Below are 21,194 nucleotides of genomic sequence, written 5' to 3'. Positions count from 1 at the left end.
CTACTCCACCTCCTCCTCATCGGGCCCGATAGCAATCTATTATTAATCTGTAGCACTGTATGCAGGTGCAGCTCCCACTGCCATCTCCCAAATCCATTTAAGCGCTTGCTCTGGCCTGGTTAGGCTGCCACACAGCCCTTTGTGAAAGGCTGAGTGGGAACGAACACGCGTTAACGACGGCAGATGAGGGTTTACACACTGCACTCTGGGAGACAGCAGGGAGGAGAGGTGGGGGACATGCGTACGGCGTATGCGTGCGAAACGAGGCGCAGGATATTTGTGTGTTTGTATGTGTTTGTACAGTAGGTGTGTGTGTGTGTGTGTGTGCGTCTGACAGCTACAACGGTGGAGGAGCAAACGCAGCAAAGGCAAGAGTGTGAGGCACATGAAGGGGAAAGTGGGAAGAAAGTGTGATAGGGCGTGAGAGGGAAGGGGAAGCTGCCTGGGTAGTGGGTGAGCGAGCGAGCGAGCGAGCGAGAGAGAGAGAGAGAGACTGTGGTGCAACATAAAGGTCAGGCTAATGCTTCCCAGAGGAGGAGCTGACATTAGAGGCAGAATGTCTCCATAACTGCTCTCCCTCTCCTTCTTTCCCTATCTACCGCCCTCCTTTTCTATGCTCCCTGTGATCTGACAGTATGTGCATGTGTGTGTGTGTGTGTGTGTGTGTGTGTGTGTGTGTGTTGTCTGTGATTCTGCTCATGAGGGCCCTACATAACAGGCAGTGTTCTCGAACACAGCTCAGGGGAAAGGACAGAGCAGCATGCTGAGAGCTTGTAGGCATTCAGTTTCTCCTCTCCAGATCAGACACACAGCCCTGTTCAGCTCAGGCCTCACTAGACCTCCTCTCTTAGGGGAAGGCATCTGAAGACCGGGCTGACCTCTGCAGCCATTCTCACTTAGGACTAGTCTGGGGATGCCTCATGACACCTATACCTCCCCAGAACCAATGATGTAAAGCAAATATAACATTATTGTATTAGCAAATGTGCATTATATTAATGTGCATTATATTAACATGGAAGTGAATTAGCATTTTTGAGCTATACTGAATCCTATACTGAAACTACTATGACTCAGAATAATTACACATCATTAAAAAAGGACTTCAGCTAGTTGCCACTACACTGCAAAAACTCAATCTTACCAAGAATATTTGTCTTATTTCAAGTCACAATGTCTTATATCTGGTCAAAATATCTCTTTACACTTAAAATAAAACATGATCACCTAAGAAATAAAATAAAAACTTTTCACTTGTTTCAAGTGAATTTTCACTTTTTGCACTGGCAAATTTTGCCAATGAAACCAGCAAATTTTCACTTGTTTCAAGTGGATTTTCACTTGAAACAAGTGAAAATTGTCTAAAAAGAAGTTACTTCTGAGGTGATCATGTCTTATTTTAAGTTTACTGAGATATTTTGACTAGAAATGAGACATTTTGACTTGAAATAAGAAAAGACAGAGGGGGTTGGCCGTAACGTGATGTCGGTGGAGTACGGCCAACTGCTGTGCTTAGCTTTCCGCCTGATTGCATGTATGATTCACAAGTCAAAAAAAAAAAAAAAAAGCATATTGGTTCGTGGAGATTGTTATGGTGAACCAAATGAGTCCAAAGCCTTTGTTTGCCACAGAGCTTGTTTTCTCCAGTTTTTGAAAACATTGTGAAAAAAATTCCATGGCAAATCTGCCGATGCCATTAGCATAACTTTGAGTTTTGCTGGTGCATGGTTGTCAGGGTAACCTGCTGAGGTCTGTCAGCCGATTCCTGGACAAAATGAGAGTGTCTGAGATGAACTTACTTCACATGTGGTCTTATTATCGCTGCTACACTGTGACATCATGTTGCAGCTCTATCAGCTTATCAGGGTGACAACAGTGTCAGATTATAATAAGGTGAATTTTTTTTTTGTTCAAATACCAAGTTATCAATAAACCTGAGACCTGCAGAACTGGCTTTGGGTGCTCTACCTCTCTCTCTCTCTCTCTCTCTCTCTCTCTCTCTCTCTCTCTCTCTCTCTCTCTCTCTTTCACACACACACATACTTTAGTATATAAACCCACACGTCAGTGCAGTCTGCTATTCATGAATCATAATGTTCATTATGGAAAGCAAGAACTCAGTTTTTTGTCTCCTCAACCATGAGACGCTTGATGTTTTGCCACTTGACAGTTTGCAGAAATATTGTCTGGCATATTTGGGTTTCTCATATCCAGAGTATGAGCTTATCCTGGTTACTGTAAAGGGGATATGGTGGTTGCATGGGCCAGAACCCAGACCGAATTTCACAACACAGTGATCAAAATGGGAATATTAACGTTTGCGCAAACCTTCTCAGTGAACGCGGCGTGCACAGGTGCGCACATGAACAAAGCACTGACCTCCTCGCTGTACTTGCTGACATAGGAGTAGATCTCATTGAGGGCGCTGAGCATGTTGAACTCGGTGGAGTGGAGCCTGGCCTGCTCTGCCAAGTAGGCATTCATGTCCTGGTCGCTAATGGCTGGCAGACGGTTGATGTCAGCGTAGTACCTGGGGACGCAGACAAGCGGCAACACTTAGCATCGCTTTCAGAGTCTCGCTGACTCACTCTAATAGCTCAACTGAGAACTGAAGTCTTTTAATAGTCTTGAACTCACATTTCAGCCATAACACTGAATCCTCTAACAATACATGCCTCACCTAATGCCTATGCCTCCCTCAAGGATCTCTATTGTGGGAAGATACAAAAAAAAGACGTGGAGACAGAAGAGAGAGGATTGGACTGGTGTATAATTCACCAGCGTTAACTCTTACCTCTCCACCCAGCTCTTGTAGTTGGGGATATCTTTAGCGTAGAGCAGCTTATTTGACGGGGAGTCTTTTCCCAGGCGGTGTTCTGATGTGGAGCAGGAATCCATGAAGGTCTGAGCCACGACAGACAGACAGGCGTCTGTGATGCTGCTCTTGTGGATGTCAAACACAAACTGGGGGTTCTTGATCACGTTCACCCAGAAACGCAATGGCAGGCTGGAGGACAAGGACAGGGAGAATAAAGGGAGAAAGAGAAAGAGGTTAGCTCGCTTGGTTGATGAATAATTTGACAGTGGGCAACTTGAACTATCCGTTACAAGGATGCATTTCGATTTCGATTTATATCATGTAGCGATAGAGTGAAAACACTTAAGACCTGTGTGTCATTATTTCTGTCACTTCCAAAAAAACGGCCCTTACCAGTTGCTCTTCCATGTGTGACGCACATCTGTGTCGTGGATGCCATGTCTGTCTGCCTGTTCATCCAGGAAATCAAACATGTACTTGATGGCCAGGGGAAGAGCGCTCCCCCGGTGAACAGTGCTGAACAACGTCTCAAAGAGGTCGTCGACAAACTTCTGTAGTGTTCCCTGGGAGAGGCCAAAGAGCAGGCTAAGATTAGCACTTCTCGGGCAAGGCAGGATGACACTAGGCCCATCAACTCCGCCAAAATGGACTTATAAAAAAGGTGATGGTTTCGTCACCGTTTTGGAAATTTTGAATGATGGGCCACTGTCTGAAAAGCACAACTACTTATTTTCCACAGCGGTGTCCTCTTGCACCGACTGAAGAATCTAACAGGCCAGTTTTGAGACATTCATTCATTATTAATGAGCCACTGGCTGGTGACTGGCCAGGGCCTGCTGGAGCACGGAAGGGCTGATGCAAATTTAAGATGCTAAATGATTAGCTGGTTTTTTAATGAGGCCCGGTTGTAAAAACTGGGGCCAATTTTGATTTGCTTCTTTTTCTGGTGACATCATTTCTCACTTAGAACCTGGTGAGACGGCAAAGAGTACTACCGCCATATTTTAAACATAACATAATTTAAATAACATCCTAGATTTGCCAAAACCATAAAGAAAACTTCTTTAATACTTATGCTTTTAAGCCTTTTATCTTTAAGCCATGAGGCAGTGCTAATGCAGAACTTGATAGTAGTCACTGTAACTCAAATGGAAAATGTGAAATAAGAGAGCACTTACTAACGTACACTAACACAGAGGCACTGCGTCTACAGTGTGTGGCACGGTAGATGTGCTTTGACCCGTGTAGGACTGTGTGGGAGAGTGCTGTTGTACCTTGGTCGCTAGCAGCCTGGTCAGGTAGATCTCAGAGACCATTTTGCTACCGCGGTCTCCCTCCTTCTGGTCTCCATGTTCGTGGTTCTTCACCAGGTGCCACACCTTCACCCCACTTTCCAGGTCAGGGGTGATCATGGGCGCACGCGAACGGAGGCTGTCGGGACTGCCTGTGTAGCGGAATGAAGAGTCTGTCGAGGGAGGGAGAGAAAGAGAAAGAGAGAGAAAGAGAGAGAGAGAGCGAGAGAGAGAGAGAGAGAGAGAGAGAGCGCTGTCAGGACGTCTCAATGATTGTGATTACTAAAGCTTCCCTTAGGTGCAGCATCATCTGAATTAAGCACACACTCACAGACAGAACAGCATAACCACACACAGACACCCCGTCCCTAACCCAAACACACACAAACACACACACACACACATGCATACACACACACACAGGCACACACACACATTCCCTTGCTCATTTCCATCTCTCCTCTGTAACTTATTACATAGCTGAGCCCTCTGTGCTCCTGTCCCGCTCCGTCGTGCTGTAAAGGAAATTGCAGCGCTGGATAATTTCATAGAGCAGGGTAATGAATGGGATGGGAAGCTCTGGGCCCCCCAGCATCCCCGTCCACACGTGGTAGCCCTCTTAAGAAGCCGAAATGCTGGCACGCTGGATGAAAAGAGGCTTCCCTCAACACCGTCATTTTTTTTTTAAATTTGGTTTGTTTCGTTCTCTTTTTCTTTCTCTGTCTTCATCCCGGCCGTGTTTTTTCTCTCCTCACATCAGCCCTCCCTGAATGAGCTGTAGCCGTGCCCGGCTTCTCTTAAAAGCGTTCATAATTGGATCTTCCCTGTCGCATTGTGCCGCCGCCATGTTGAAATTGTCCCCGTCACACTCCAATCAACGCATCAAAAGATCTCTAATTTGTAAAGCGGTGCAGCCGTCCTCCTTCATCCATACATCCAGCCCGTCTCCCCTCTCGTCTCCCCCCCTGCTTCCTCTTGACATGGGAGGGATGATGCCGGTCTCCCTAATTAGCGGGTGTCTCCCTCCGGTTGCAGGCTCTTTGGGGGATTCTGGATCACGGAGGATCTCTCTCACCTGGCTTCAAAGGCCAAACCGAACAACAAAGCCTTTCGCCGCCAATACAGCCACTTACATGTCTCACATAAGACCGACCTGCGAGGGGCCACTGGGGGACCAGGCCCCCGAGGCTGTGAGCGGGTGTGGGGTGGGGGGCCTGGAAAATGTGTGACGCGAGGTGAACTGAGGTCTCAAATCCTGTCTCTAATCCAGTGACTGGTTTCTACAGCTCTGCTACTTTCCCAGTCCCGTCCATCCCGCCAACTAACCCAGCGCTCAGCGGGAACCCTCGGCACCTCCTCCTTGCAGCTCCGGGACCCAGCAGGGCAGTCGGGGAGTGTGTTGTGGCTGACTTTAAGACGGGAGGAGGGTGCTGGTGGTGTAAATTGAGCCAAGATGCTAAGCGCTGAACGTTAAATTGATACGAATCCATCAGCGGGCGTCTAGGTGCATCTGTGCCTGCTGTGCCGGCGCGTGATTGATGAGGGACCGGCTCGTGCCAGAAGAGCCTCTGCTTTCTATGCCACGCACAACCAACCCCGTTGCCTGAGCGCCCGCAACAAAATAAAATAACAGAAAAAAACAAAAACAAAAACAGAAAACTAAAACAGAGGAGTCAGAGAGTGCATCCTCTCAACAGCTCATTGCATTTTCATGAGTATGGTAAAATATTGAACAGGATCCTCGCAATAAAACAGACTGAAGTGTCCCTTGTAACTATGAAAGCTCATATTCTAAAGTAATCCCATGTAAACACTCGCTGGGTGTAAGGCTTAATGTATCAGAGGGTAGAAGGCAAATTAAAGCTGCAACATTATGAAAGGTTCAGTAGAGGGAGAATATTAGATTATTAATAATATTGGTTTATTGCTGTTTTGATCATTTATTCCTCCGAATCCATCCATCATCTTTGTCTCTCTCCTTCCTACATGCTGTTTTGTTTATGAGAGGGAGTAAAGATCGAGTGCTCTGCAACATTAAGCGGCCATCTTAATCATCCTCCTAACTTCCACGATGAATTTCGCAGCGTCCCCGTCATACGTTACACGCATGCAAGCCGAGGAGCTGCCTTTTTCCACGGGGTGTATGAAGTATCCACTGTTTCATTTCCAACATTTGCAAACGAGTTGTGTAAATGGTAGGAGGGCTGGGGATGCTATTAGCTCAGTTTTCATGTTTTTAAGCAGCTTCAAGGCAGAGTTCACTTCCATCCCCAGTCCTGATAATTGGCCAAGCTCGCTCTTCCTTTTCCATTTGTGTTAAGTATCATTCACAGCGAATAATTAGCAATCACAAGTTGCCTATGGTTCTGCTGCGTGGGTCTAGCATATGACCAGATGGGGCGCCCTCTGGCACAAACTGCAAGCTCCTCTAATGTATGTGTGTGTTTTCGCATGCACGCGTGTACGTGGGCGTGAGTGTGTGCGCAACTATCATCCCGTTGCGTCCTGGCTCAAGGCACAGTCTGCCATCTTCATTTTAATAGTGTTATGGCTTGAAAAACAAACAGATCTCTCTCCACCTCCCATCGGCTGTATCCACCCCCCCACCCTCACTTCCTCCTCTCGCTCTCCTTCCATTCCGCTGCCACCCAAGCAGAGTCTGGGCCTGAGCTGTAAAGTAAACTGCAGCATGCGCAGTTGGGGAGACAGAAAGACTGCAAACAAAGCCTCTGCAGCAAAAGAAGCGCGGCTCCAAACAGAGCTGGCCATTGCTTTGGGGAGAGGGGATTTGGCTTTGTTCACATCTGAAACAACGGCACAAATAAAAAACACTCTGATGTGTCTGCGAGGCACCTGGCCCGTGGCAAAACACTACATTAACAAGCTCATTTCGAGCAGCGAGACTGGATTTGCAATTGCACGGCATTAACTGTTGATTAAGCCTGCTATTAGAGCAAATCTATAATTGCAATGTAAAAGACGTAAGCCTGGTATATATGTAATGACATCTGTTGTTTGTGTAATCAATATTAATGTCGCAGCAGAGAAGGAAAAGGCTGTCTGGTTTAATAACTCACCATATCTGCTGATGGAGGTGCGTGATATGCTGGCTGAGGGAGGAATATTATACGATGAGGTCTGTTTGGGCACCAAAGCCACCACACAGCGATCTGACACCTGAGGAGACAAACACACACAGTATAAGGCTGTTGAAAGAAGAGAACCTTATAGATTCCACCCTATGTTCCCATGGTCCTATGCTCGCTCCATGTATTTTCTTCCCAGACTGAAAACCTATGTTCCCTCAGCATAAAAAAGACAAATAATGTCCATACCTCCTTTATATTCACAAACATGAGTAATATGATAGTATGTGCCCAGTCTGGAATGGTGTTCATGGTCAAGCAGCTTCCAAAGACACGTTCTTATCGAAACACAGTTTATGTCAACATTAGATAACATTAACATCCAATGTTCCCTTAACATGAAGAGAAGAATAATGTCAATCATATCCACATATATCCTCTGGTATTCATCCTTTAAATATACATGTACAGGTACGACACAGATAAGACAGCATACCCTGACATCAATCATCCCCAACCCACAGACACAACATGCACAAGAACTAACACACACACACACACACACACACACACACAACCAAACATAAGGAAAAAATACAAGCAGTAAATTAGAGGCGAAGATCATATTGAGGTAGTTGCTATGACACTAAATTACCTCAATAATGACAATGATTTCATGGAAGCCAGAGTCAGACAATGTTCAGCTAAGAGAACCTAAGAGGAGTGACCATATTTTGTGATATTTGGCTAAACTTTGGCTAGTTTAGCCAAAGAACCCCACCACTGCTGAATCCAAGGGGCAGAAAGGTCCTTCCCAATATGAAAAATGTACTTTTTGGCCACTGCAAAGGTTTTAGCCAGCCACTTCTTACACTGCAAATCACTGAGTCTGGTGAAGAGTAGCCAAGTATACAGACTGCTGGGTCTGAGGCTATTTGGGACCTTGTGACTTTGTTTACTTGTTGAAGCACATCATCCAGAATTGTTTGATTTTATTACATTCCCATATCATATGTAAATATGTTCCTTCCTTGTCTGACCATTTCCAACGGCAGCCAGATGGTCTGAGGCCAGCCACGTGTAATTTGCTAAGGGTCAAATGGTATCTGCACAGTTGTCAATTTCAAAGAGACACCTTGGGGGACAGTGTGGGCTGTATGCCAATTCTCACGCCATTCTTCATTACTCGTGTCCTCTGGTATGCAAACACAAATGCACAATCTGATCTTATATGTTCAGTAAATAACATGTGAAATGATCTTTGAAAATGGTTTATGAAAAAAAATACTTTGAGGGACCATACAGACCTGGGAAATCAGATCCCAAAGTGATATCTCTACCTTTGGGCGATTTTCATGTTTTGACTTGAATGGAAGGATTAGATGGTCATCTATAAGGTGAAAGCCTTGGTCTTATGACCAAGGTTTCAAAAAAATGCATGGTTATCATGTATCATGTTTTAGCATCATGAAAACTATCAAAGGACTGAAAAAATGAGCTCTGCTCAATTTAGGTTGTGGGTAGGAGGCATGCAAGTACAACTCAGCCCTCTGTGTAGAGTCCCCTGAATGAAACATATCCTGAATTCCTCCCCCATCCCTTCTTGTCATATCTGTGCTCCATGCTGTTGTCTACCACAGCCCTGTGGCTTCTTTTCAGCAGAGCAGAATGCTCTGGCTGCATGATGGCTGCACTCAACATGACTGTCATTGTCATCCCCATCACTTCCCAAACATTAGAACCACAACGGGGGCTTTGGAACTGGAAGGAGGTATTGCGAGAGGGCAAGAGAGAGAGAGAGCAGAGAGAGAGAGAGAGAGAGAGAGAGAGAGAGAGAGAAGGATGTTGGGTCTCATTGTCACGTCATGTCATCTTCATGCTCTCAAACAAAATGGGGCATGTAGGTACAACACAATGGCACAGTGAGAGAGAGAGAGAGAGAGAGAGAGAGAGAGAGAGAGAGAGAGAGACGAAGAGAGGAGAGGAGGCAAATGGTGTATCAAGTCAGTCTTTTTTTATAGCCCTATATGATGGACCACACCGGTTTTGTGCTATTCTAACAAGCGATGGTAGCCAGCATTATAATGTCATCTGCAGCAAGGCTGAGCGGTTGAAACGACCTCTGTGTTAGCAGCAACAACCTCAACAGTCTCTGTGTAATTACTAATTAATCATGACATGGCAATGTAACGATAAATAATTAATCAAATGTATGCTACTAAATGAGTGTAAGTACACCAAAAGTTCATGTTTCTGAAAAAGCCAAAGTACAGTCAACAGAACTTTCGGTTCTTTTCCGAAAGCCAGAACAACAAAGAGCTAGGCGGCTGGCATTTACAACCCACTGCGAGGAGGGATTTCAGCTTCAGACCGAGTGAAAAAGGACTGACGAGCATCCAAAGGAGTGAAAAAACAAAAGCCAAACGCCAAACAAAGAAAACCTCGCAGATTCTGCAGAAAGGAGAAAATTCTTCCTTTCATTTGCTAGAGAAGAAACAGGCTTGTTCGCCTCCCTCATAGGAGGAAAGCTGCTGGGGGTTGGAGGAGGGGGGCGTTTACAGAGTTCCTCCTTGCTCTCAAAAGCTAATGACATTGCCCTGTAGCCCCATGATGGAGCTGCCTCTCACCCACCCTCACCCTCTGCCTCACCCCCCTCCCTTCTCCCCAACTAATCTTGGCTGTGCCATTAGTTGGGGTTGCGCAGTGGCCTCCGCTGGCTACCCTGGAGAGCCACTTGAAAGTGGGGATGGAGGCTGGAGGGATCCTCTCACAAGATGCAGCTGAGGCACCTCTTAGAGGGAGATGAAGAATGCTCTTCCTACCTGCCGCCCCCCTAAACAAGTGAACCCGGTGACCTCTCCCCTTCAACTTTCCTCACTTCCTTGTTATTTGCCTCTCCTTTCCCAAACCTCATTTCTTCTGCCTCTGCATCTTCTAGCCTCCTGTTCACTGAGGCTGCATGAACCAACTACAAAAAAAAAAAAAAAGAGAAAGAAACAGTGCAAACATCAGGGAAGGTTCTACTGCTATTCTTGTGATATGTTTTTTTTTTTTCCTTCTGGAGAGCATGAAATAGCTTCTCTGTCCCATCCTTCACTCGGTGCTGCATATTTTTCTCTTTCTCTCCGTCCCTCTCTCTCTGCTTTATATGGCTGTCAGAGAGGCTATAGCAGAGATGGGTCCTTGCGATAGAAGAAATGATTGAAGGCGTGTGGATTTGCCCTTCAGGGATAATCCAGCGTGGGGCTGATAGTGGGCAGGGGGTGATAAGGGCTGTGGGCTCCACCTGCGATAAAACCTTCCATCAGACAGAGCAAAGCAGCCCAGACAGCCGAACGTGGTCACCCTCTATCTCTCTATCCTCCACCTCGACCCTGACAACCCCCACCCCGGCTCCTATCCTGTCCTCCCATGGTGTCCCGGCTCCTCCTGGACCCACGCTGTCAGATCACGATGCTTATCACTGGAGCCCTCTGCCCTGCAGCTTGGCGACACACACACACACACACATACAGCAGCCATGGCCAAATCCGCTCAGGAATTTCCACAAAAAAATTGCAAAAAAATGTGTGACAGTCCATCTACATAGGAGAGTGAGTCACACTGTTTCCTCTGGTGGGTGTCAGAGAAAGAGTTTCATGTCTTAATTTCCCTCTGCGGGGCTTTATGAAAGACTTCAAGTTGGATTTTTAGCTAATAACATGTGTCATTCTCGCCAAATGCTATATTGTGACACTATGCAAACACAGCAGTAGACTCCCCAGTAGGAAGCTGTCGGATTGGAGATATGACTCAGCTGGCTGCGATATCAGCACAATCACGATTCGCCTCATAGCTAGCAGTGCAGGATTAATTAAATATGCTTTTCCTACTCGATGAGAAAACACTTGCTACTCACTCCACTCTAAAAATGTTGATTCAGATCATATTTTCCTCCCCCCCAAAAAATACTCCATCCTCTTGCCTGTAGGGTATGTTTGCTCAGGTTTACAATAGGGACCAGTGAGCCAAGCCAACCACAGCATTAGATTAATGAACAGATAGCAATGGAGTGGTATCCATTGTGTCTGGGGCTGTTGAAAATAGCCCAAAATGCCCCAAGTGCAGCCTCCTTAGTCTGAGAGGTGGGTAACAGGATCTGGCTGGCAGGCTCTCCCGGTGAGGTCATCACTGTCTGTTCTCCCTGTTCCTTCACCGCAGAGAGGAGGACACACAGAGGTCACCGAGCAGCAGGGGACTGAAGTTTACTTTACTTTTCATTCGGAGGCAGCCAATCTGAGAGGGGGGAGGGAGCAGCGTGTCCTCTGCTGTCAGATATCCCGCACATTAGGAATAATATTCTCAGCAAAACACACACGGCCCATGTGTCCCCCAACAAGTGGCAAACAAATATTAATACGCTGGCAAAGCTGTGGTCCACCTGTAATAAATCAACACTTTGTCAAACATCATCAATCTAATTACTCACACAGTGCCCCGGTGAATATGATGTGGGTTTGTTCGCAATGTGAATCATCATAAATGAGCTAAGCGGTCTGACAGCCTCAGTTTATAATAATGTCCAGTTTATTTCAATTGTTAATCGTGCCCCATCTCCGATATGACTCAAGTCTGTAAGATGTCTAATTTATGTGACTCTGTTACCGTACCAGAGCCTGACCGGCTGCTCCCCGCTCCCGTGGGATTTCCGCAGGCTGCCCTACCCTGCTAAAAAAACCAGCATAGACCAGCATGGATTCTTTGCTGGTCTATGCTGGTTAATGCTGGTTAGTGCTGGTCTGATGCTGGTGTAGCTGGTGGACCAGCATGGAAATGCTGGTGGATGCTGGTGGACCAGCATGGGATGTTGTTGGACCAGCATCCCATGCTGGTGACCAGCATGGGATGTTGTTGGACCAGCATGGGATGTTGTTGGACCAGCATCCCATGCTGGTGACCAGCATCCCCCAGCAAACATGCCCCAGTGGGGCCCACGCAGGCTTTTTGTGGGCACTGTGGGCTAGGGCCAGCCCAGACCAAACCTACACCGGCCCAGTGCTGGCTTGCCCAGGCAAGGCCCAGAGCTCTGAGCTCACCACGGGCTCTCCGTAAGCAGCCCATAATAGTGGATTGCCCACAGAAAGCCCATGTTGGCCCAGTGTGGGCCAGCCCATTTGGGTCCAGAGCAAGTTTTGTACCTTTGGGCCCATGCTGGTTTTGTGCAGGCAGCCCAAAGTCATTTCCCACGCTTTGGCGGCTTTTTTTTTTTTTTTTTTTTTAAATGTAATTTGAAATTCAGAGAGAGACTGCATTTATAGCCTCTGCACAGAATGCATAAAAAATCCATTATTTGAATTGGATTGTGTCTACACATGATCACTTAAAAACTCATCAACAAATATTATTTTTTGTTTTTAACAAGAAAAGCCTATAATTTTTAATAGATAATATAATAGATAATAGATGTTTTAAAAGGTTTAGCAGGGTTCAAAATTAACAGTTTACCATTTTTTTTGGTCAATAGACCTCATTTACATAAAATTATACCTCATTTTTTAGTTAAAAAAAAAAAAAAGCAGAAATTCTGAATTATTTTGACAATAGTTAAACTCAGGCATATAAATGGATGGATTATCGCAGACTGGTATATGTGAAAATGAAATGAAATCATTTCAAGTGTTTGGACCACCACCCAGCACCACCCAGTGATGGGCAGATCAAATTGACCAGGGAATATCACAGGAGGGGAGAAACTGAAAAAAAAATATATATAAATAAATTATATATATATATATATATATATATATATATATATATATATATATATATATATATATATATATATATATATCCATAATTCAATGCAAGTAGTGATCATCAATTTTATTTGAAGTGAGTGTAACAGAGAACCATCTGCCATTTTCAGGCAGTTATATGGAAGAAAATATAATTTTAAATATAAAAGAAAAGTGAACACGGGTCAGTTTGACTCAAAGACCACAGAATAGTTAACTATTAACATTTAACATAATCAATTTAGCCAAAGCTTCCAAACACATAGTGTCGTCGATCATTGGACTTACAGTGGCAGATGAAGACGGACTCCTGGCTAACGAGCTAAACACCGGTGATGCGCATCGCTTTTTTCCCCTTTTTTCACCGGAGAGCAAGTCCAGGCGCTGTTTACAACCAGTGAGTGGCAGCGGGAACGGCCAATCACACATTAGCAAGAAACGGCAGAGCCAATCGAAGAGCTTGTGGGCGGTCTCAAGGGAAACAGGCTTCAGCTTGAGCGGCCGTTTTCCGCTGGGTCCCAGTGCTTGACCGGTCTCCATTTAATATAGCGTAACATTGTTTTTGGACAGTAAAAACTGCAGGGGACCAAAACTGCCTTTTGAAAAAGTGGAGGGGACATGTCCTCCCTGCCCCCTCCCCAAATTACGTCCGTGCTTGGAACTATTTTCTGCTGAAGAGGTGCCATATATCACTACGCACTTGAGCCTCTTCACATCCCCACCGGAACAGAACGCGACCGTTACTTCTTCTGGCTGAAGGTGGTATTTTGCCGAGGTGAGTTTTAATTGTAATGTTTCATCTTAAAGTTTAATGTTACAGCAAATATTGTCATAGTGTGTGTTCTCCTGGGATTGTATTTGAGTATGGTTTTAGTTAATTCAGACCATTAGCCATTTTTTCGAACGTTGACGAATGTTAGCTATCTTTGTCAGCTACCAAACCTTGACGTTGACGGTTGGCTTAGCTTAAACTTCACTCAGCGAAAAATAAATATAAGGTTGGGCTAGTGGTCCCTATCATCCTGTTTCTCATATTCCTCATGTCCGATTACCACAGTGGCCCGCGAGAGTATTTAATTTTCTGACAACAGTCGGGGCTCCAAACTGCGACCAGATCGTGGCATTTTGCCGTTTTTGAGACAGCGCCAATATTTTCACAGCTTCTCTCGCAAAGCACGCGCGTCGTTGTGCGTGGAATTTGCCGACGTTTTTCTTTTACTATAATTTTAATAATCCATGTTGAGGGGGAGAGAGTTCACCTGTCTGAGTGTGTGCGTGAGGAAGGCTGAGGGTCCGGGAATGATTTGTCAGCTGCGTGGGTCACACCACCTACACTCCTCGGTGTGGGTCTGTGCCTTTTTCAGCTAACGTCACAGTCTCTCCGTATGTACTATGTTTCTGCGGATAGGAGACAGAGGGGGCATTTGTTAAACATGGCCTTACACCCTCTACTTACTCAAGTCCACTTTGTTTGCGCCGGTTTGCGCATCCTCACGGCACTTCACGGTTTACTCATGCTAGTCGTGGAGGGTCCACAGTGTAAAACGGAGTTCAGTACGTGTAAGAGTGAGGAGGCAAGCACAGTGGAGAAACTCAGCGAGAGAAATGTATTGTGTACCAAGTAGGCTACTGTACGTTAAAATAGACTATTAGAAGTCAGGGCTTAACGTACACAGCTTTTTTTCTGGCTAAAAATGAAGTGATACTTGGAGGCCGGTGTCTGATGCGTGTAAGTGACTTGTAATGGGCAGCATGGTGGTCAGTATTAGCAGAGATAATATTACCAAGCAGCTGTTTTTTTTCCAGAACTACCAGTCAGTTTTTAAATGACTGCATTCATCAGAAATAGTTTTCTTTTCATCAGTAGCTACTTCCCATGTGAACTGTTATGGATTTGGATTATTTTTATGGACTTAAGTCAGAGCGAGTAGATGAGTCTGTTTGCTAGGGGAAAAAAAACACTTGTCAGGCTGACCATTGAGCGCTGATAAAAGTGATAAAAGAAAAAATTTCCTGAAGCATTTAGCCTCAATAAAGTGTGATGAACAAAAGACAAAATTTAAAATTATGGGTTATTAAACCGTGACTTTAAAATCAGGACATCAGTGAAAACAGACAATACTAATAATTAAAAATATGAACGTTTCTTTTCAGTAAAACTTATTTGTGTGCCTCTGCCTGACACAGTGCACAGTTTAAATACTGCATGCAGGTTTTTATTCAGTGCAGATGTTTGTTGATCAGGTAACAGTACAGAGAGAGAAACTCAGATGGCTATGAGCCTAATATTACAGCACTGATGTGCTCAGACACAAACAGCTATTGAACTGACTGACAGCTGATCCAGATGTGATCAGGTCCGAACGACACCTCCCTAAAACTCCTTCCCTTCATAACCGCTAGTTCCTGGACATTTTTAGACATAAAAAAAATGTCGGCAAATTTACAAGTTGCACACGTGCAAGTGGTTGCCAAATATGCTTGCGCTGTCTCAAGGGTCGCTGCAAAAAGCGACCATTTGGTCGCAGTCTGGAGCCCTGTACAACAAATGACAACAAATGACACACCCAAATATGCTCATAATGTCAAATGTTATCTTCAAACAAACAATGTGAATTCTAGAATAAACAGATACTGTAACGTGCTTTTATTGTCTTTCACAAGGAAAATTACCCACGTCTTGGCCTTCTTTCTCTACTCTCCTTCTCTCTCACTCCATCCCTCTGTTTCTCTCCCTCTTTGTTCCCACCCTACTCTCTCTTCCAGGACAGAGACAGAAAACCAAGAAGTACAGACAGAAGAGGAGTTGATCTTGACTTCCTGGTTTGTGACACAGAGTAGAGAGATTAAGGTATATCTCTCTCACACTCAAGCACACACACACAAAGAAGGAATACATCCACTCTGTCAGCATATTTAACATGATATTCACTGCTACGCTGTCTAAGTGATTGAACATGGTGCGCAACTCTGGAAATAGAAAATTAATATGTGGAGGACAGTGTTGATATTGTGGCGGCCCGCCAAAAATAAATGACTGTTTGGTAACACTGGTATTAGAAATAGCATATAGATACTGCTCACTACACACATTATTTTATATAGGCCCCTTTACTTTTATGTTTCAGAGGCTGTAAGAAAATGCTCCCTCCAGCCAAGTCCTCAGGATTCTGAAGTTGAGGATGAGATTAAGGTGTGGCTACGGAATTCAAGAGACAGCGGGTGGACGAATGGAGCGCTAGCAAGAGACTTTGGGGGAAGAGTGAGCTTTGCCAATCAATACATCACCTCAATTGAAGTATGGACATGTTAGCAGCACACAAGAATATATTTTCAGCATCAGAGGTCAGAGTTTTTGCAGTTTTTGCTTTTTCTTTGTTTGAAGTATGGGCTGAAAAATGTGTCACTAGTAACTGAATTTGAATCATTCATATTTGAATTTTGACTACAGTTCCTCTCATGTTCCGTTGACCATGTTTAGTAGGAAGAGCTAGGGGGTCACGAACAATAGATATCAATAGATCACCAGGTGATTTCACTGATTACCTCACCTTGTATCAGAAAGGAGGAACCAATCAGTGAAATCACCTGGTGGAGGTTTCGGTTGGAATGAAAACCTGCAGCCTCTTGGCCCTCCATGGCACCAGTTTGACAACCCTGTCTTAAATGAATAAGGCTGCAATGTGCAGAGTAGAGCATTTTTCATTCAGTGTAATGTGTTTGTATTTAATAAATGAATTGATTGGAATCCTTTTGACTATTGTACATTTTTGACAATGCATACATCAATGACCACATCCATTTCAGATGTATGGAACTCCCAAAAGAAACTACACTACTAGCTGAAATACATTTATGTGTGGAACTGATTTATTGTTTTAGATTATTAGGGGGATTTAACTGCAAAATCAGTGTGGGCCTAGCGAGGGCGCCCTCTAGCCAGCCCTAAGTGGGCCAGTGCAGGCTTCCTTAGGGGTTAATGAGGACTGCCCATGTGGGACCAGCACTGAGGGGCCAACATTTTGCCAATGAGCAAATTCTCAGGGGACCTGCGCGGGCAGCCCACTGGGGGCCCTTAAGGCTGCCCTAAGTGGGCTTGTAAAGGGCCACTGCAGGCCTGTTTGCTGGGCCGGCATCCCATGCTGGTTATGCTGGTCACCAGCATGGGATGCTGGACCAGCATAACCAGCATGGAATGCTGGTGACCAGCATAACCAGCATGGGATGCTGGTCACCAGCACCAAAACACAACATATGCTGGTTTTGCTGGTATAACCAGCATACCCCATGCTGGTTTTGCTGGTGACCAGCCTTGCTGGTCTATGCTGGTTTTTCTAGCAGGGTAATGGTATTCAGCATCAGAGTTGAAGCTACATTAAGTGATTTCTGACCAACATTTCGGCATAAACTCCCTTTGTAAAAACAGACAGGCAGATAGCCTATAAAAACCCAAGCTAAAGAAAAAAAATGATTTTTTTTTTTTTTTATGGAAAAGATGCTCACATTTTACTTTCGCAAGGCTCCGGCTGGATTATTTTTTCTCTGCCGGTCAATCTGCATGCTCTCAGCTACAAGGCGAGATTTGAATGAACTTTTTCTGGCAACACATTGCCGACTTATGAGGCAGTTGTGCGACGACATGATATGAAATTTGGATATGTTTATCTGCAGAATGTGTAGTTTCAGAGAAGCTTTAAATGAAGTTGAAGGCAAAGGAGGAGATGATCATTCGGAAATTTAGAAAGCTACACCAACAGCTATAAAACTGTACAGAGGAAAGGGAGCTACAATGATGACTCTCACACTGCAGGGGGTCATTTTCCCCCCCCCAAAAAAAAAAAAAAAAAAGTACATAATATTGTTTTATTGCTTAATATTGCATAATGTAGCTTCAACACCCAACTTACAGACAGAAGAGGTAGCATGGAGATTTGGAAAATAGGAGAAGTGAGAGTGAGAGAAACAGAGATAGAGAGAGATAGAGGGGGGGGGGGCGCAGGATGCTGGGACTCTGTCTCATGAGACAGAGATGGCCTGATGAAAAGCACGCTTGACAAGGAGGAAGATTAATCAACAAAGAGAGATCCAAATCAGCAATCAGCCAAGCACTGTCCTATCTCATAAATCTTTTATCTCCATTCCTCTGTGTGTGAGCATGTGCAATGTGGGCAAGTGTGTGTGTGCACATGTGCATACTCAAATATTGTTTGTATGCAAGTGAAATTGTAAAAAAAAAAAGAGCAAAACGAGAGAAATGGAGAGAGTGGGTTGGGAGGTGAGAGAAGTGTGCAGGGTAGGGATTAGTTTCATTCAGTCCCTTAACTCCGATGTGTTGAATAAAGATTCTGCGCTCACTTTAAATGCCTGCATTTATATTTTTAATCTGGGTGTAGCAGGGAGGTGAGAAGGTGTGCATTTCCATATCCAGGCTATGTAAACCACTATTTCCCATGTGGCAGGGTAAATAGCCAGGAGGGATCCTTGGGATGCTGTGGGCCCTATGAATTTTAATGCCTCCCTGTCTGGTCCCTCTGTCTCTGTTATGTGGGAGAATTAGAAAAGACTCAAGGTGATGCTCAGTCCTGCTCTGCATATTTCAGACCCCCGTCTCTCGTTCCTCTTATGCCCACCCCCCTCTTGCTTCTTCTTCAAGCTTTTCTCTCACTCTGGGGCCTAATGAGCTGTGCTCCCTTGTTGTGCCAGGCAGCCAGATGTGCTGTTGCAGCTGCCAATGCGGTGGCACGGTGTGCGGCACACAATCACATGCACACACAGTAGCACAGACACACGCACACACACACACACGGGGCCCTAGCCAGCTCATCAAAACAGTAATGATGCACAAGTGACTGTGTTGTTCTATCTTCCATCTCCTACCCTCATCCCCCCGTCCTTCTCTCTTCATTCAACGCTCCCTCTGTCTCTCTCTCTCTCGCTCTCATCCCCGCGTTACCCTGCGGCTGGCCGGTATCTCCTCTGAAGTCGTGTACCGTCGGGCCTCACGTTTAATGCAGAGGCCCTCAGATCCGTGATCAATAGCGGCCCTCAGATCTGTTATTGAGCGAGCGGATGCATGAAGTGGCCGCACGCGTGTTGCTGTGTGCCCTGCAGCGTCTCCCTTGGCTAACGATGGCAGACAGAGTGTGACACAAAGCATTGCGAAAAAACAACAGAAGAGCCCGTTGTGGCGTGGAGGAAAACATTGCACTGCCTCATCATGGATTAAAGCCGTACAGGAACCACAGGAGAAGAAGTGCTCAAAGCGAGACAGGGGAGGGAGAGGGATGCGCTCACTGTCTGTCAGCGGAGAGAACGGAAGAAGATGGGGAAACGGGTACGGGATAAAAGTGAGAAACATGAAAAAAAAAAAAAATGTGAGACAAAATTGAAAAGGAGAGAACAAATGAGACAGTGGAGGAAAATGAAACTGAGAACAAGAGTGAAGATGACGGCGGAGAAGATGAAGGGGAGCAAAACCACAGGGTGCCATGTCATGTGTGAAGGACACGATGATGTGTCTCAACTTGCAGTGACTCCCACATCTGCTAAATTATTCTGCCTGTCCCGCCAGAGCAGGAGGTCTCTCTGCCCTCCTAGAGTGAGGGCTTGAGCCTCACCACGCCCCGTCACCGTTTTCTGCCCCAAGCTGCGGCTGCATCCCCTGATATTGACTCAAATGCTGACCGCCAGACCCCAGTCTTTCCACCCAAGCCTAAATCATCCGACCCCAGCCACAGTTGTACCTCAACCACAGCTGCATCTCAGCCCCAGCCTCCCATTGGCGCCCAGGTAGCCCAATCTAGCTCCTTATGAAGGCCTGAGGCAGATGGTCCCCTCTGGCTAACTAATGAGAGCAGGCTGGCAGGCTGACCCATGCACGGCGAAAGATTCATGAGTTATAGAGATGGCTCCTTTCTTGCTCAGCCTTTCCTATTTCTCACTTTATTCCCTTTATCCCTCTATCTTCTCTCTCTCTCTCTGTTTTCACACCCTTTAGCTCTCCTTTTTGCTTTAAGTTGCCTTCCTTTCTCTTTTGCTCTGTACTTTTTTTCTCCGTTGAACAGGGGGGGCAACAGGTGAATTCATGAGCCCTCAAATGGTGACGTGTGAATGGAAGTTTTACATGTGGAGAGACAGAAGCAGGGAGCCACAGCAGGACTAATTGTTGCCAGTGTAGAGGATGTCGGGCAGCAAAGCAGAGAGAGAACGTGAGGGAAAGGGGGGAGGTGGTGGGGGAGGGCAGATAACAGCCCTGTGCTGTCCTTAGCCTCCTGACTGGAGCCGTTCCATCTCTCCAGGGAGGAGGGGGAAGTGCCGGCTGAGATGCTGAGAGTTCATCTCTCCTGCCACCTGTACAGTAATTGCCCTCTATTCTGTGTGAGTCACTCAGATCGCACCAGGCTCGGGCATGCAAATGAGGAACTGAGAATTGGCTGTCTAAAAGTCAAGAGCTGGAAATATCAAAGTTTGGCAAGGTATGTGGTGAATTTCCATAATAAAAGCCACAGCAGGGATCGAAATGAAACGGGCCAATTTCTTGGCCCAAATTTGAGGGATAATTGAGGAAAACATTCAACTCAAACACGGAAAAACGAACCCAAACCCCTCGATGTGTCTTTACCTGGTAGTGCATGAGTGTATTTAGTCTCTTCCAGTCGTTCTCAATCTTGGTGGTGATGTCTTCATCCTGCAGCACCACGCGAGCCATTCGCCCCTGACGCCACTCTGAGGAGACAGACACGCACAATACGTTACACAAACAGGCCTACACAAACTATACTGGTCACACAGCCGGTGAATAACCCAAAATAAAAAGAGGTTTATTTGTGCTGAATTCACTGGAGAAGTTACCCAATGAAAGTGCAGTTGCTGTGGTCACAATACTAAAAACTTTCTTCCTTAACAGAAACTCATTTATCTTTTCACTGATTGATAATAGGCTTTAGATATATGCGCATACCAACCACACATGCAACTGATTTGCATTGCCGGTTTGTATCAACTCATCACTTTATGCTACACCTGCCATACCAGTGTACCAGTCTCAGGGCAGTTGTGAGATGTGGTATGATATCATGACATCCTGGTGGTGCAATGCAAACTCATACAAAAAAAAAAAAAAGCTTTTGTTTCGTACTTCATTTGCATGTGTGTCCGTAGCAGTGACGAGTCTCACCCTATGCACCCAGAGAGAGCTCTCCAGACACATTACCCAAATGAGCGG

General features: G+C 45.5%; 1 protein-coding gene and 1 long non-coding RNA gene across 2 annotated transcripts in view; one reads left to right on the top strand and one right to left on the bottom strand.

The window, feature by feature from the left end:
• The window catches only part of plxna2 (plexin A2), a 172,015-nt gene that overhangs the window by 5,986 nt on the left and 144,835 nt on the right, over positions 1-21,194 (bottom strand). The window contains exons 25-30 of the mRNA XM_030055804.1: positions 20,592-20,695; positions 7,188-7,287; positions 4,093-4,283; positions 3,212-3,381; positions 2,795-3,007; positions 2,380-2,530 (exon numbers count right to left, since the gene is read on the bottom strand). Of these exons, the coding sequence (XP_029911664.1) occupies positions 2,380-2,530; positions 2,795-3,007; positions 3,212-3,381; positions 4,093-4,283; positions 7,188-7,287; positions 20,592-20,695 (929 nt within the window). The remainder of the gene's footprint in view (positions 1-2,379; positions 2,531-2,794; positions 3,008-3,211; positions 3,382-4,092; positions 4,284-7,187; positions 7,288-20,591; positions 20,696-21,194) is intronic.
• LOC115362038 (uncharacterized) lies at positions 13,703-16,755 on the top strand. The gene is made up of 3 exons (XR_003928471.1): positions 13,703-13,745; positions 15,737-15,821; positions 16,099-16,755. It is a non-coding gene; the product is annotated as an uncharacterized LOC115362038 (long non-coding RNA).

The sequence above is a fragment of the Myripristis murdjan genome, chromosome 7 (assembly GCF_902150065.1).
Source record: "Myripristis murdjan chromosome 7, fMyrMur1.1, whole genome shotgun sequence".
Classification (NCBI taxonomy): domain Eukaryota; kingdom Metazoa; phylum Chordata; class Actinopteri; order Holocentriformes; family Holocentridae; genus Myripristis; species Myripristis murdjan.
Note: the sequence above shows the minus strand (reverse complement) of the source record. Positions and strands in the feature narration are given on the sequence as shown.